Here is a 17,012-nt window from a genome sequence, read left to right on the forward strand (position 1 = left end):
TTTTGACATAAAAGAAAAATCAATCATTTTGACCCATACAATGTTTTTTTGGCTATTGCTACAAATATACCCCAGCAACTTAAGACTGGTTTTGTGGTCCAGGGTCACATATAATGTCAAGTTCATGAATTTGATTCTTAGGGAACATGTTGATAAGATGCATGATTACATTGTGATATGAATAAAAACATCTGCTAAATAAAAAAAATCAAGTTATGTTCCAAAACGACTTATGCTTGTTGCTGAGAGTTTGAAGCCAATGATTGTGGTCTTTGACATGTATTTTTTACACAGATATGAAGCACTAAATATCCAGTACAAAGCAACAGGACAGCCAGACAGCCATAACAGACTGTATTCAACCAGAATGCAAAGAGGTAAAGAGTTTTGTTGCAGTAGTTCTGTTGATTTGTTGGGTCATAACTGGGAGGATGTACAGAATATATCCAGACACTCCCTGCAATAGACACAAAAAACATTGTAGTTGAGTTAAATATTCCTTTAATATCTAGTTGTTGTTTTTTTCTGGCAAATATTTTCCCATTTAATTTAAAGGGCAAGTCAACCGGTTTTTAACCAGCTTTGTACTGTAAATTTACATCTTCTCTAGTAATGTAGCACCAATTTAAAAAAAATGCATTTCTACTGCATAGAAAGACAACTTATCTTATTAAACCCCCATCTCGCCAGTGGTTTAACCTTTTTTGCATACATTTCTTACTATAAAATACCCCGTTTGATAAATTCACTCACCTGTGATGAACCAGCAGACAACAAATAGGTAGAGGATGGAGCTGACGGAGATGATTAGCATAGACAACACCAGCAGCTCATAGGTGTCTTTTGCATGTGTACCATACAGTAAGCCAAGGCTCACTATCAGAACAAGCAAAACAAATACACCAAATACTATAAGGTAGACTGGGATGTATGGCTGGACAGGACAGTCTCTCAAAAAGTAGGCCCCTAATAAAAAGAAAAGAAAATCTTTATAGAAGAGGAGTGTGTTTGCTCACTGTACCAATGTTTTTGTCAATATTATACTGGAATATGTTAATAAATCCACAGTATTTGTTTACAAAGACAATGTTTTTAGCACAGACAACAGTGAATATTGAGGTAAAAATGCATGATTTACCAATTCCAATGGCAGCAATTATAACCCCCAATACAACAAAAGCTACTATTACTGAAAAAACAAAACAAACAAAAAAACAGATTGCTCAGACAACAGTGTATACATGCTTTCCCAAGTATATACTAAACAATTTGGACATAGGCTATATTAGTTTAACATAGATTAAAAAAGCAACATGATTGTTTATATAGTTATTAGCAAACAGTGATGTCAAAACTGATGATGGCTTTGAATCGTCCATTCTCAGAATATCATAGCTGCTGAATTTCTGCTACTACTTTAAGTTTAATAAGAAAAACGAGATATAATTAGACATGAAATAATGCAGATTATTAAAATAGACTAATACGTGATCATTAAAAGTCTCTCACCTCAGGTTAAATGTTGAGAAAAGTTTCCTCTTTTGTCTTCTATCAGGCTTTAAACAGCATAATTGTGTAGTGTGTGCTCTAGTCTTTACGTTTATGAAGAAAATCTTTTCTTATCTGTCTTACTGACAGTAGTTAGAATTTCCCGTATTTCCTAACGGACAGTAAAACTCTTGAGTCAAACCTGGCGTTACAGCAGAAGGCAACATGTTTCCGCCGTGAGCCACACCTTTCCACTATGAAGCTGTCATATTAAAGGGAAAGGAAACATTTCAATAGCCTTAACCAAAACCATCAGTGAGATAAATGTGTTAAATTTAAATTAAAGAATTTATATTTAAAGTGTCCTCGTTAAATAATTTAATTATTGCAATAATTTAATTATTGCAATAATTAAATTATTAAACGAGGACACATGAAATTGCTCAAAAGTAGCCTAGCAGTAAAGGCATTTACAACGTTCCAAAAGATTTGTATTTCAAATAAATTCTGTTCTTTTGAACTTTCTATTCATAAAAAGAACATGCTAAACCCAAATCAGCATATTAGAATCAGAACCGTCGAAAAACACTAGAATTGTAATAGGCTAGTATTTCACAATTTACGGCTTTTACTGTATTGGTCAAATAAATGACGGATTGGTTTGCATAACTATTACAAATATTAAAAATCTTAGTGACCCCAGACTTTTGAACGGAAGTGAAAGTCTTCTACTTTTCCAACTTGCGCAAACATTTTTGCAAGTTTATTCTTCTGCTTTCTCCGTATCTGTTAAATGACATTACCAGCTAGAAGCACATGTCTACATCTTGCATAAAACAAAATATTGTTTTATATGACCCTTACTCATTTAATCCCATTTGTAGTAATGTAGGTTAGACTAACTTCACATTATCTATTTTTTTAGCGCTAAATAACAATATTTTAAAAATAATTGGATGTCTTAATTACTAAAATGTGGTCATAGGATCGATTTTATTTTGTCCTTTTTAATATTAAAACACAGTATGTAGCTAAACTGAACTGTTTATCCATCCTCGTGTGTAGCAATGACCGTCAAACGTCATGTCACTGCCTGAACGCCAGAGGTCATTGTATCCTTTGTAGCTCATTGTCCTCTGTAGCTCATTAAGTTCACTTGTTATTCATTCACTGTTCAGTTTTTTTTTTATTTGTAATGCAGTTCTTAACAGTTATGTCCGTTGTTTTTGGTTTGATTTTTGTCTACTAATTCCAGCTGAGTAAGTGACTGGATCCCTTTATGCAAATAAAGCTCTGCACAAAGGTCTTAACTGTCCAACGAGACTGCAATGCACAGATTTTTCTTTGCCCTCTATCCACCTGATTCCTCTTGTAAGAGCGGGAAGTTTGTAAATTTTATAGGTCTGGATTCGGGTCTCATCGTCGCCCAGCTATTTTTAGCTGTACAAAACAGCTTGTTTTGCCTTTTGCTTGATATTGCAAATTGGCGTGTCTCACTATGCTATTTTAATGTTCTATCTTAATTATGAACACACTGGTTAGTAGTGCAAACAGTTTTATTGTTTATTGTGTATAATGTAAACTTCTGGTTGCTTCATTATAGAAGGTTTTCACGACGCGTCATCAATCAGCCATTTTGGCGGCAATGACTGTAAACAATGTCACTAAAGCGATCAAAATTAGCACATTTGGCTTTATTGCCGCTGAAAATGGTCAATTAGTGTCATGATTTGAGCTGTACTAATCAGTCGGATAGGTAAAAACATTTGGAGCACTATAGACTGCCAAAAAACTATCTGAGGTACAAAAGGGGCTTGTGGTTGGCCAAACTGAACCAGGATTTCCAGGACAAGAATCTTGAGAACTTGTGTGTTTGTTCTTATCATTTCCGTCAGGTAGGTGAAATATTAGCCTAATATCTAATAATTAATACTGCTCGTGTTGCGAAAATCATATAGAGAAGTCCTTCTCTATATGATTTAGCAGCTTCCACACATTTTTTCACATGGTTTAGACAGCATATATTAGCAGAACAATGTATTCAGTAGTATATTAACTGTGCAATCCATGCTGTTGTTTACATCCGAGTATCGCCAATATGGCCACGTATGTGGGTAACTGCCCAAACCGTGACATAAGTGCAACTCCTTCTGTAGCAGCTAATGAACTGGAAGTCTTACCTAAAGGCTTACTTTCGTATTGAATAATAAAGTGGATACTGGATGTAACCAACTGTAATGTTTTTTAACCACTCTATCCTCTGATTATTTCTGTTATTTTTTTGTAAAATCGAACAGAATAACAAAAAACACTCTCTGAGTGGGTGGTTAAAATATAGTGTTATTTAGATGTTACACATTTGCAATAGCTCAAAGAAAATTCTGTTTTTAAAATAAATAAATAATATACTAATAATGATTTAATTTTCATTGTAACCAAAAAAATAGACAATAACATACATATTCTTTACATTCAGTGGTTAAAATGCTACCAAAACCAAATTATCTTCAAGACAATTAAACATTAGTTTTAAACAGTATTTATACATAAAGTTAAATTGAAAAAAGAAAAGATAAGATGACCCACAGAGCTTTTGCTAATCCTTTGCTATTCCACAAATGCAAGCACAGACACAAAAACAGCACCCGATCAACAGCGCCAGACCTAACAGAATGTATCCCAGTGTGGTGGTCCAGAATGCAAACAGGTAGAGGGTCTTATTGCAGTAGGGATCTCCACCCACGGTTTCGTTGTAGTTAGGAGGGTAAATAGAGTAAATCCACACGCTGCCTATTATTAAAAAATACAAAAATTAAACAAATTTATTCCAGAAACAGAACTTATTTTAGGTTATAACTTGCAAAAGTTGGCATTACCAATTATGTTACTTCTCTGTTTAATCTGTTTAACAGAATTTATTTTATAATATCATTTGAAAAAATTTGATGAACTTCTGTTTTGATTCTGTTACTTCTGTTTTAATTCTGTTACTTCCCTGTTTATTACCGTGAAGCTGCTTTGAAACAATTGGTACTATATAAAGTGGTATGTAAATAAAGGTGACTTGACTATTTTTACAATAGTCTTTAAAATCATCCATTCGCATATTATATATTTTTAATTAATGTAAACATTTAAATGTTTCAAATGAATGTTTTCAGTTCAAAATGAAATCTGTAAAATGTCGATTTTCTAGTTCCACATTAAATAGACCTTGTCTAAGCTATTTTTACAGAACAAAAGCTTATATTCACGCCCAAATTTTAGGAAGACCCACACAAAAAAAACATGTTGACAGTCTTTTTTCATTCACAACTTATAATTCTTAGTATTCCAAAATGAAAATCTACTGTTTGTCTTTGTAATGGATTAACCAAACAATGCACAGAAGCTTTTGGAGACCTATAACACATTAAATGACCTCTTCCTCCCACATACACCACTGTATCTTACCACAGATCATCCAGCAGAACAAGAAGGCAGAAACTAAGGAATTCCACACATTGCAGGTACGACTGAGCGTGGTTTGACCTCCCTCCTCTGTCTCCCTGGCGCAGGGCAGACAAGACAGCAGGGCCAGAAATACACTAAACACTCCACATACCAGCACATAAATTGGGATACAAGGCTGCTTGGGACAGTCTTGCAGATACACTGCACCTGTGATGGTAGGCGACATAAGAACAGTTTAAATAATGTAAAAGCAGAGGAATAACTACAGTACACACATTCACTGTAACTCACCTATTGCAATCTGAGCAATGGGAAGAGCCAGGAATAGCAGTTTTGTAATAACTGAAATACAAATCAGTCAAAAAGTTACTTGTGTCAATATACTTCATGTTCAAGGTACAAAAGTAACAATGGAAATTATGTAAAACTCCCATACCAAGGCTAGGTATACTAGTTATCGGAGGAGATTTCACATAACCCCACATTTGCTTTGGATCCATGGTGCCTATGCAAAGCAAACAACATCACAACCCAACAAAATACTTAACTAGATTCAAAAAGCATGCATTGTACTATTATCACAGTAGCAAGAGAAGTTCAAATATGACATTGCATCAAAAAGTGAAAAAATATTTAAAAATATTAAACACTATTACTGAGGGTATAAATTAACACTGAGAGAGGAGTATAACTTAATAAACTTAAATAAACAACTGAAGTTAGTCCACAATCACTGTAACTACTAGTTTTGTACCGCAAAGTATTGATCAGTGTACCTTTGTGACTTCATTAAAAACATTCCTAACTGCATTGGATTCTGCTGACTATGTAAATCTGAGAATAACAATACTCTTACAGATATATCAGAGTAAAACTGCCTTCCCATATGTTAATCTGCGCAAACATGCTTACCTGTGGTTCTGGTCCTGGAAGGTCTTTACACACTGCGGGATCAGAAACAGCCTGAAATGATTCTTAACGTGTTGTGCGCTTACTGTTTTAGATGGTTGCGCCACCTCATGACTGTAGCATTTCAAGATAAACCTGTTCTTGCTGTGTACAAATAATATCACATTACATTCATGAAATCCTGGGGGAAGACACAATGGGGGGGGGGGGGTCTCTGTTTAGGTGCTTATTAGTGCTTTTTACTTTGCATTCTGATAAAACTAGTCAAGTCAAGTCAAGTCACCTTTATTTATATAGCGCCTTTTACAATACAGATTGTGTCAAAGCAACTGCACAGTATTTAAACAGCACAATAGTGTGTAAGTAACGCATTATTGTAACAATCAATTTTCAGTTAAAGGCAGTTCATCAATGAATTCAGTGATATCATCGTCAGTTCAGTTCAAATAGTATACGATATCGCTGGAAAATGTCCCCAACTAAGCAAGCCAGAGGCGACAGCGGCAAGGAACCAAAACTCCACAGGTGACAGAAATGGAGAAAAAAACCTTGGGAGAAACCAGGCTCAGTCGGGGGACCAGTTCTCCTCTGGCCAGACCAAACAACAGTTTGTACCAATGTCTGATTGTAGAGAACTCATCAGGATCCTGTGGTGTAGCGCCGATGGCCGTCAAGGTTGGCGAGGTCTTTATTGATGATCCGCCTTGGAGCTCATCTGGTTGACATCCACGGCTATTGAAGTCATCTCTAGGTGGTGATCCACGATCTAAGCTGGGTACGGACTGGATCCGGGGGACTGGAGTGACCATCTGATCCAGATACAGGCTGGGTCTGGTGGCTACGGTGACCTCGGAATAAGAATGAAACAGACTAATATTAGCGTAGATGCCATTCTTTTTACGATGCAACGAGTGCATCAGGTGTTATGGGAGGTGTTTTCGGTTCCGGTTGACCTAATTAATGCAGCCTAACAATCCTTTAACGGATTTGAATTATAGAAATGTGTTAATGATTTTATGTGTAAGCCAGGTTAAAGAGATGTGTCTTTAATCTAGATTTAAACTGACAGAGTGTGTCTGCCTCCCGAACAGTGTTAGGTAGATTGTTCCAGAGTTTAGGCGCTAGATAAGAAAATGATCTGCCGCCGGCAGTTGATTTTGATATTCTAGGTATTATCAAATTGCCAGAATTTTGAGAACGCAGCGGACGTGAAGGACTATAATACGATAGGAGCTCGTTCAAGTACTGAGGGGCTAAACCATTGAGGGCTTTATAAGTAATTAGCAAGATTTTAAAATCTATACGATGTTTTATAGGGAGCCAATGCAGTGCTGACAGAACCGGGCTAATATGGTCATACTTTCTGGTTCTAGTAAGAACTCTAGCTGCTGCATTTTGGACCAGCTGGAGTTTGTTTATTAAGCGTGCAGAACAACCACCCAATAAAGCATTACAATAATCTATCCTTGAGGTCATGAACGCATGGATTAATGTTTCAGCATTTGACATTGATAGCATAGGTCGTAATTTCGATATATTTTTAAGATGGAAAAATGCGGTTTTGCAGATGCTAGAAATGTGGCTCTCAAAGGAGAGATTGCTATCGAATAGGACGCCTAGGTTCCTAACTGATGATGACGAATTTACAGAGCAGCCATCTAGTATTAGACTGTGTTTTAGGTCATTACTTGTGGAGGTTTTAGGTCCAATAATTAATACCTCTGTTTTTTCAGAATTTAACAGTAAGAAGTTATTCGCCATCCAGTTTTTAATATCAGCTATGCATTCTGTTAGTTTTTCGAATGGATATGTTTTGCCGGGCTGCGAAGAAATATAGAGCTGAGTATCATCAGCGTAACAATGAAAGCTAACACCATGTTTCCTGATGATATCTCCCAAGGGTAACATGTAAAGCGTAAAAAGTAATGGCCCTAGCACTGAGCCTTGAGGTACTCCATACTGCACTTGCGATCTAAATGATACCTCTTCATTTATTGCCACAAACTGATGACGGTCAGACAAGTACGATTTGAACCATGCCAGTGCACTACCACTAATGCCTACATAATTTTCAAGTCTATTTAAAAGAATGTTGTGGTCAATAGTATCAAATGCGGCACTAAGATCCAGTAGCACTAATAGAGAGATGCAACCACGATCGCTTGACAATAGCAGGTCATTTGTTACTCTAATTAGAGCAGTCTCAGTACTATGATATGGTCTAAAACCTGACTGGAAATCCTCACAGATACCATTTTTCTCTAAGAAGGAGCATAATTGTGAGGATACTACCTTTTCTAGTATCTTTGACAGAAAAGGGAGATTCGAAATTGGTCTGTAGTTAATTAATTCATAGGGGTCAAGTTGTGGTTTTTTAATGAGTGGCTTAATAACAGCTATTTTGAAGGTTTTGGGGACATATCCTAATGATAGTGACGAATTAATAATATTCAGAAGAGGATCTATGACTTCTGGAAGTACCTCCTTTAGTAGCTTAGATGGAATAGGGTCTAACATACATGTTGTGGGTTTAGATGATTTAACAAGTTTATACAATTCCTCCTCTCCTATAATAGAGAATGAATGGAATTGTTCCTCAGGAGATCTACAACGCACTATCTGATGCGATACTGTAGCGGGCGATACTGTAGCGGGCGGCTGTATGGTTACAATTTTATCTCTAATAGTGTCTATCTTGGAGGTAAAGTACATCATAAAGTCATTACTGCTGTGCTTTTGGGAAATGTCTAAACCTGTTGCTGCAATATTTTTAGTTAATTTAACCACAGTATTGAACAAATACCTAGGGTTATGTTTGTTTTCTTCTAAGAGAGATGAAAAGTAATCCGATCTGGCAGTTTTTAATGCTTTCCTATAAGATAAATTACATTCACGCCAAGCAGTACGAAAAACCTCTAGTTTTGTTTTCCTCCAGCTGCGTTCCATTTTTCGTGCTTTTCTCTTTAGGGCGCGGGTATGATCGTTATACCACGGTGTTACACTGTTTTTCTTAATCTTTTTTAGGCGCACTGGAGCAACTGTATCTAAAGTGCTAGAAAAGAGAGAGTCCATAGTTTCTATTACATCATCAAGTTTTTCTGAGCTATTGGATATGCTGAGGAATTCAGATAAGTCAGGAAGATTACTTACAAAGCAGTCTTTTGTAGTAGAAGTGATGGTTCTACCGTATTTGTAGCAAGGAATTGAATTAACAGTTTTAGCTATCTGGATTATACAAGAGACTAGATAATGATCTGAGATATCATCGCTTTGCTGCAGAATTTCAACGTCATTAACATCAATTCCATGTGACAGTATTAAATCTAGAGTATGATTTCGGCAATGAGTAGGACCTGACACGTGTTGTCTAACCCCAATCGAGTTCAAAATATCTATAAATGCTGTTCCTAATGCATCTTTTTCATTATCAACATGGATGTTAAAATCACCCACTATTAAGACTTTATCTGCGGCCAGCACTAATTCGGATAGAAAATCAGCAAATTCTTTAATAAAGTCTGTATGGTGCCCTGGTGGTCTGTATACAGTAGCTAACACAAACGTCACAGGGGATTTATCATTAGTACTTGTTTCTCTGGATAATGCTATATGAAGCACCATAACTTCAAACGAGTTATAATTGAAGCCCGTTCTCTGAGAGACATTGAGAATACTGCTATAAATAGTAGAAACACCTCATCCTTTACCTTTTAGACGCGGTTCATGTTTATAACAGTAATCTTGGGGGGTGGACTCGTTTAAAATAATGTAATCGTCTGGTTTTAGCCAGGTTTCTGTCAAACAGAGCACATCTAGGTTATGATCAGTGATCATATCATTTACAAAAAGTGCTTTCGTAGAAAGGGACCTGATATTCAATAAGCCAAGCTTTATCAATTGTTTCTCTGTATTATATATATTTTTTATTTGTTGAACATCAATTAAATTGTTAGTCTTGATTTGATTCAGGCGTTTTTTGTGTTTTCTAGCTCGGGGAACAGACACAGTCTCTATAGAGTGATATCTAGGTGAAAGGGTCTCTATGTGCTGAGAATTAACTGATTTCTGTGACGTGAGGCGGCTAGCAGATGGTCGGTTTAGCCAGTCTGTCTGCTTCCTGACCTGGGCCCCAGTGAGTCAAGTGCAAACTCTAAGACTATGTGCCATATTTCTAGATAGAAGAGATGCTCCACATCCGGAGGGATGAAGACCATCTCTTTTCAACAGGTCAGGTCTGCCCCAAAAGCTTGTCCAATTGTCTATGAAACCTATGTTATTTTGCGGGCACCACTTTGACATCCAGCCATGGAGTGACCACAGTCTACTGTGAATCTCGTCACCACGATAAGCCGGGAGGGGACCAGAGCATATTACAGTGTCTGACATCGTACTTGCAAGTTCACACACCTCTTTAACATTATTTTTAGTGATCTCCGACTGGCGAAGTCCAACATCATTAGCGCCGACGTGAATAACAATCTTACTGAATTTACGTTTAGCATTAGCCAGCACTTTTAAATTTGCCAAGATGTCAGGCGCTCTGGCTCCCGGTAAACATTGGACTATGTTGGCTGGTGTCTCTATTTTCACGTTCCGTACAATAGAATCGCCAATTACTAGAGCACTTTCATCAGGTTTCTCAGTGGGTGCTTCACTGAGTGGGGAGAACCTGTTTGATGTTCTGATCGGAACGGAAGAGCGGTGTTTTGACCCGCGACTATGCCGCCTCACAGTCACCCAATTGCCCTGCTGCATGGGCGTTGTTACCGGAACCGAACAATGTACAGGGCTTTCTGAGCTAGTCACATCCAAAACCGTATCTAAGGCCCTCACATTCTTACTATCCTCCATTAAAGTTTGGATGCGTGACTCTAGTTCTGAAATCTTCTCTGTCAGCCTGACTATATTCCTGCATTTATCACATGTATAAGGCTCACTGCTGACAGAGATAGATAAGCTATACATGTGGCAAGCAGTGCAGACTACAATTGTAGGAGAAGAAGCCATTACTCACCGTGATTGTAGAATGATTTCAACTTACCAATGTTGTTAGAGTTCCTGAAGAACAGATCAGGGGGAGAAAAAACGGAACGGAACCGGCTAAAAGAGTACTAACGATATTAAACACGAGAAAAAATAAATAAAAACGTGAATGGAACGCAGATGGCAAGTTAACCGGCCAGCGCAATGGTAAAAATAGTAAACAAGAGTTAAAAGCGTGAATGGAGTGCGAGCGGCAAATTAACCGGCTATGGAATGCTAACGTGCTGCACTCGTGATTATAGAGTAAGGCGAACAATCAAATTAGTCAGATTAGTTTGATGGAAAAGACCAGAAATTAAATTAAGCTATATCTATCAATTTAAAACGGCAGAATTAACAATAAGATAGAGAATCCAGTAGAAAATCCAGTAGAAAAACGAAGCTGCAGAGAGCTAACGTTACAAACAAACAGATAGCACAATTATGTCTGCAAGATGTCTGTTAAAGATCGCTTAATCTGGAAAGCATTTGCTGTGTACATCTGATAGACCTCTTTAAGTTTCATACACTGCCATTTAAAGGTTTGGGATCAGTAAGATTTGTAATGTTTTTAAACTAAGTTTTCTGTGCTCATGAAGGCTGTGTTTATTTGATCAAAAATACAGAAAAAATGTAATAATGTGAAATATTATTACAATGTAAAATGTATGTTTATTATGATGTTTTTCTCTATTAATAAACATTAAAAATGTATTCCTGTGATCAAAGCAGAATTTTCAGCATCATTACTCCAATAATCAATATCACATGATCCTTCAGAAATCAATATATGCTAATTTATTATTAATGTTGGAAACAGTTGTGCTGAATAATACTTTTTCCCCAAAATTCTTTAATGAATTAATAGTTAAAAAGAACTGAAATTGATAAAAAGTGATAGAAAAGGCTTATATTGTTAGAAAAGATTTATATTTAAAATAAATGCTGTTTTTTATTTTTTTTTACTTTTATTCATCAAAGAATCCTGGTTCCAAAAAAATATTATTTGAACTCAGTAGATTGTTATTTCCAACATTGATAATAAAATTAATAAATCAGCATATTAGCATAGTAAATGCAGATGTCGCCGTGATGTACGTGTGCTATCGGGGTTAGTATGTTTTGTTCCAGTAAATAAAATTTAGATGATCAAAATTCCTGAGCTTTTTTTCATGCACATTTTTGACTAGTCACTTTCATAATTAGCATTTCGCAATAACAACATCAAGCATCATTGTAATAACATAAATTTACTTGAGAAGCAAAACTGTTAAGAAGATATTTTACAGAACATAAAAAAAACATGTTTTTTTTTTAATTAAGTTGAGTTTATCACACAAAACCATCAAGAACCCCATTATTAAGATCCATAAAGATGCCCCACAGGATAAGGCAAAACGTCTAGGTTACGTATGTAACCCCGGTTCCCTGAGGACAGGGAACGAGACGCTGCGTCCTGGTGGACACTATGGGAACTGCCTCTAGCGTGACCGGCTCTGAAGCTCTTATAGAACAACGACAATGAACTTTGACATTGGCCGGCGCCAGCCTATGACATCATCACAAGGCGCCTACCAGTATAAAGGGGCGCTTGTGAATACATCAACCATCTTTTTGTCTGATGAAGACGTAAGTGGGGCCCGAAGCATGGCTACGAGACGCAGCGTCTCGTTCCCTGTCCTCAGGGAACCGGGGTTACATACGTAACAGACGTTCCCTTCCGGAGGGAACTCTACGCTGCGTCCTGGTGGACACTATGGGAACGTCTATACCAACGCCGCCATGCTGAGGAGTAAGTGAACAACTGACTGATTGAGGAGTCAAGAAGGAACATCACTCCCCACTACCAGCGAGAATCGCTTGGGCCGACGTCATGGCTAGCTCGGCTACCCAAGCACGGAACTCCAAGGAGTGGAGGCCTGATTCTTCTAAGCGAGAGTAGGCCTAACTACACTCACCGCTACAGAAAGTAGTGAAGCTTATCACTAAGCCTTCGTACTAAGCGGGGGTTCTGAAGAGCGGAGGCTCCAGAAAGACTCTCTAAACGAGAGGAAGCCTGGCAACACTCTGTGCTTGCGGGGGAACTCTGGGAGTGGAGGTCGGAGACCTAACTACACTCAACACTGGAGGTTATTCATGAGGCGCCAAGAACCTAAGCAATAGAACCACCTAAGTGGAGACTATGGAGAGTGGAGGCTTAGCCAAACTCTCAAATGAGAGGAAGCCTGGCGACACTCTGTGCTTAGCAGAGGACGACTCTAAGAGTGGAGGTCTCATGACCTAGCTACACTCAACACTGGAGGTGTCCCGTGAGGCTGAATAGCCTATCCGACGGAACTCCCTGAGTGGAGTCTAGAGAGTGGAGGCTTTTAGTCAACTCTCGAATGGAGGGAGCCTGGCGACACTCTGTGCTTAGCAGAGGACGACTCTAAGAGTGGAAGTCTCACGACCTAGCTACACTCAACACTGGAGGTAATCAGTGAGGCTCAAAAGCCTAGCCAACGAAACTACCTGAGTGGAGTCTCTGGAAAGTGGAGGCAAGCGGGAGCCTACTACACTCGATCCTGCTAGCAGTGCTACCTGGGTGGGGAGTTGGAAAAACAGAAGGGTTTTTTAAAGAACCAACTCGAGGATGGGAACGAAGGATTTCCCTGCGTAACTTACACGTAAGACTCTGTAGAGTGGAGGCTTCAAGTGAATCTCTTAGGAGAGAACAGCCTAACAACACTCGGGCTTGGCAGAGGGGCACTTAGCACAATACCAAAAGTAGTTAGCGAGGCCTAACGGGGCCTACAGCTATATACTGTGAGAATGTACTGGAAGCGGAGCTTTAACCGTGGCAGGAAGTCTGGGAGTGGAGGTCTAACAACACAACTCACTAGAGTGAGGGGAGACCTGGCTACACTCAGCCCCTATATCAGCACACGTTTAGTGTAAGTAGCGAGGCTCAGGAAGGAGCCTACAAGCTACTAGAGCTGCTTTTTATTACAGGGTTTTTTTCTAAACTTCCCTACCTTTAATTTATTTTAGAAGCCGAGCCCTGGGGAGCGAAGGCTTCAGTGCACTAGCTCGAACGAGCGGCAGCCTAGAGCACTCAGACCCGGGATGTTTGCTTCATTGAAAGAGGGTGGAGATCTCAACCCAACATCCCAGATTACACTCAGGTAAGAGCGGAGTCTCTGCACGACTCTTACTGCGGAATGGGGAGTCTACCGTACCCAATAACATTATAAACATGTATAGGCATGTATAATGATTTCTAAGCCGAGCTCACAATAGCGGAGGCTTCAAAGGATGACTCTCCAGGAAGGAGAGGAAGCCTGACAACGCTAAACCCCAACAGGAGTTACTACGAGGGGAGGTCTCAGTACACTACCTCAGAAACGAGGGAAGACCTGGCTACACTCGACACTCAGGGACCATCGAAGCTCAGTGTGGAGCTCAAATACTAAAGTCACACCCAAGCGGAGCTGGTAGACAAACATTATACCTACATATACATATATGCACATTTTCATGTATGTTTCAGTTCATGTACCGGGTCAACAGATTGAGTTTATCAATCTAACATCGGCCCGGCCCCAGAGAGTTATGGGGGAAAAAGGGCAGGCGGCCGAACGATAGTGAAGGGGAAGGGAGAGGATCGTTTCCTTACGATCCCCTTCTCCTAAAACCGCGCAACACGTCTCCTCTGAGACCTACCCCTCCCAGGAGGGGGGGTCTCGAGTGGCCACACAAACCGCCTGGCCCTGCCTCCGGCCCACAAGCCAAGAGGGGCCAGGCTCCCCGTGCGTTTGGGTGGGGATGAAGACCGGTGAGGAATAAAAGACCCACAGGATCCACAGGTCTTCATCCTCCAGCAGATCAGCCTGGTACGCCTGCAACACTGCCACTGTGTGCAGGCGGCACCAGGCTGAACCGCTGCCGCGTATGCCCTCAGCTTTTTTTTTTTTTTTTTTTTTTAAATGGCACCGATGGCCTGCCATACTCACGCACTCTGCACCAGCAGAATTAACATGCTGGTATAGATGAGTGCGGGCTGGCTATGGTTTATCCCATCTTCCCGATCTTATCCCCGCCTTCCCGATCTTATTATATAGATCAGGAAGGAATGGGATGCACATGGGGACTGGTCTGTTATGGCCAGGGAGAAATTGCCAGCATAAACTGCTATGCGCAACCTCCCCCTGCACGTACTTTGAACGCAGAACAAAGCAGACCGCAGCGCGGTTCATAACAGACAGCAGCTCATCATACGCGGGGCAGGCAGGCTGTGAGAGCTCATAACAGCCACATCCTACTTGTCTGGCTTAAAACCAGTAGAGCACTTGCTGCTATATCAAAAGGATGTCAGTTTCTTAGAACAACACATCCTTCGGCCGCAGCTCGCCCTTGTCCGCGGCTGACAAGCGCGAGAGATTACACATCTCTCAACTCATGACCGCGCTTCATCTGTAACCGCCGCGGGCTCGTTCTCCGTGCAGCCTCGGCTGCCACGGGACCCGAGCCGCGCTGGGCAGATAAATGTCCCAATTCCCTCGGGAAAAGGGACAACGAGAGCAGAGTTTCCTTAGAGAGAAACTCTCACAATGAACGCGCTCTGCACTCTCAAGTACAGAGCGCGCGTGCTCATCACCCAAACACATAACAAAACAGATTGTGCACGTCATCTGGTGTCAGATTTCTTTGACACGGAATCCGCACACTTCCTGAACTGTTTACTCTAGGAATCGTCATTCTACTCACGCTTAGAACAAGGCCAGTCTGAAGGACAAAAAGATGGTTGATGTATTCACAAGCGCCCCTTTATACTGGTAGGCGCCTTGTGATGATGTCATAGGCTGGCGCCGGTCAATGTCAAAGTTCATTGTCGTTGTTCTATAAGAGCTTCAGAGCCGGTCACGCTGGAGGCAGTTCCCATAGTGTCCACCAGGACGCAGCGTAGAGTTCCCTCCGGAAGGGAACAAGCTTAAAAATGCTGATGATCATAGTAAGGTTGCATTTTTTGCCAGTCCATGAGTACAAGATACAAAAACAAATATTAAATAAAATGAAAATATTATAAAATCTCTCTTTACACTAATTATGATAAACTATAAAACATACAACACACAATAAAAAATACTGTCATGTGTCTAGAATTCAAAATAAGAAAAATCTCATTTAAAACCATATGCATTAAAGGAATAGTTCACCCACAAATTGAAATTCTGTCACGGGGGACAGCCGTGGCCTAATAGTTAGAGAATCGGAGCATTGGCTGCCCACTGCTCTGGGTGTGTGTTCACTACTATGTGTGTGCACTTGGATGGGTTAAATGCAGAGCACAAATTCTGAGTATGGGTCACCATACTTGGCCACACGTCACGTCCTTTCCTTTCCTAATTACTTACCCTCATGTCTTTCTTAACCAGTAAGATCTTTGTTCATCTTCAGAACACAAATTAAGATATTTTTGATTAAAACCAAGAGCTTTCTGACCCTGCATAGACAGCAATGCAACTGATTGTTCCCAGGCCCAGAAATGTAGGAACGACATTGTTAAAATAGTAGTAAAATCAGTGGTTTAACCGTAATTTTAAGAAGCTACAAGAATACTTTTTGTGCGCAAAGAATACAAAAAATAACAATTTTATTCAGCAATCACATCTTCTGCCATTATCGAGAGTACCTCCGCATGTAAACAACGCATAGAAGTGTGAATAATGGCCAAATACGTGATTTGGAGAAGAAGAATTGTTGAATAATGTCATTATTTTTGTTTTCTTTGCGCACTAAAAGTACTCATATAGCTTTGTAAAAATTGTGATTGAACCACTGATGTCACCTTTACAATGTTTTATTGAGGTCTTTACGTTTCTGGATCTGGGAACATTTCAGTTTCGTTGTGCTGTCTATGGAGGGTCATAGCTTGGATTTCATCAAAAATATCTTAATTTGTGCTCCGAACAAAAGTCTCACAGGTTTGAAATGACATAAGGGTCAGTAATTAATGACAGATTTTACTTTAAATGTCATGTCTGAAATGTCACAGCAATTACAATGAAAATCTGCTGTTTTCTTGGCAAGTAACATGGTAATGGATTAACCCAACAATGCCCAGAAGCTGTCAGAGACCTATAACACACTAAATGGCATCT

At 39.5% G+C, this 17,012-nt stretch overlaps 1 protein-coding gene across 1 annotated transcript; it reads right to left on the reverse strand.

Moving 5' to 3' along the window:
* Positions 1-4,082: 4,082 nt before the first annotated feature.
* LOC141332524 (transmembrane protein 272) lies at positions 4,083-5,954 on the reverse strand. Its single transcript, XM_073837653.1, has 5 exons — positions 5,854-5,954; positions 5,378-5,446; positions 5,233-5,283; positions 4,942-5,148; positions 4,083-4,278 (listed from the first exon to the last, which is right to left on the reverse strand). Exons 2-5 carry the CDS (start codon positions 5,439-5,441, stop codon positions 4,085-4,087), a joined length of 516 nt encoding a protein of 171 aa, XP_073693754.1. The 5' UTR covers positions 5,442-5,446; positions 5,854-5,954; the 3' UTR covers positions 4,083-4,084.
* Positions 5,955-17,012: the final 11,058 nt, after the last annotated feature.

The sequence above is a fragment of the Garra rufa genome, chromosome 3 (genome assembly GCF_049309525.1).
Source record: "Garra rufa chromosome 3, GarRuf1.0, whole genome shotgun sequence".
Taxonomy (NCBI): Eukaryota; Metazoa; Chordata; class Actinopteri; order Cypriniformes; family Cyprinidae; genus Garra; species Garra rufa.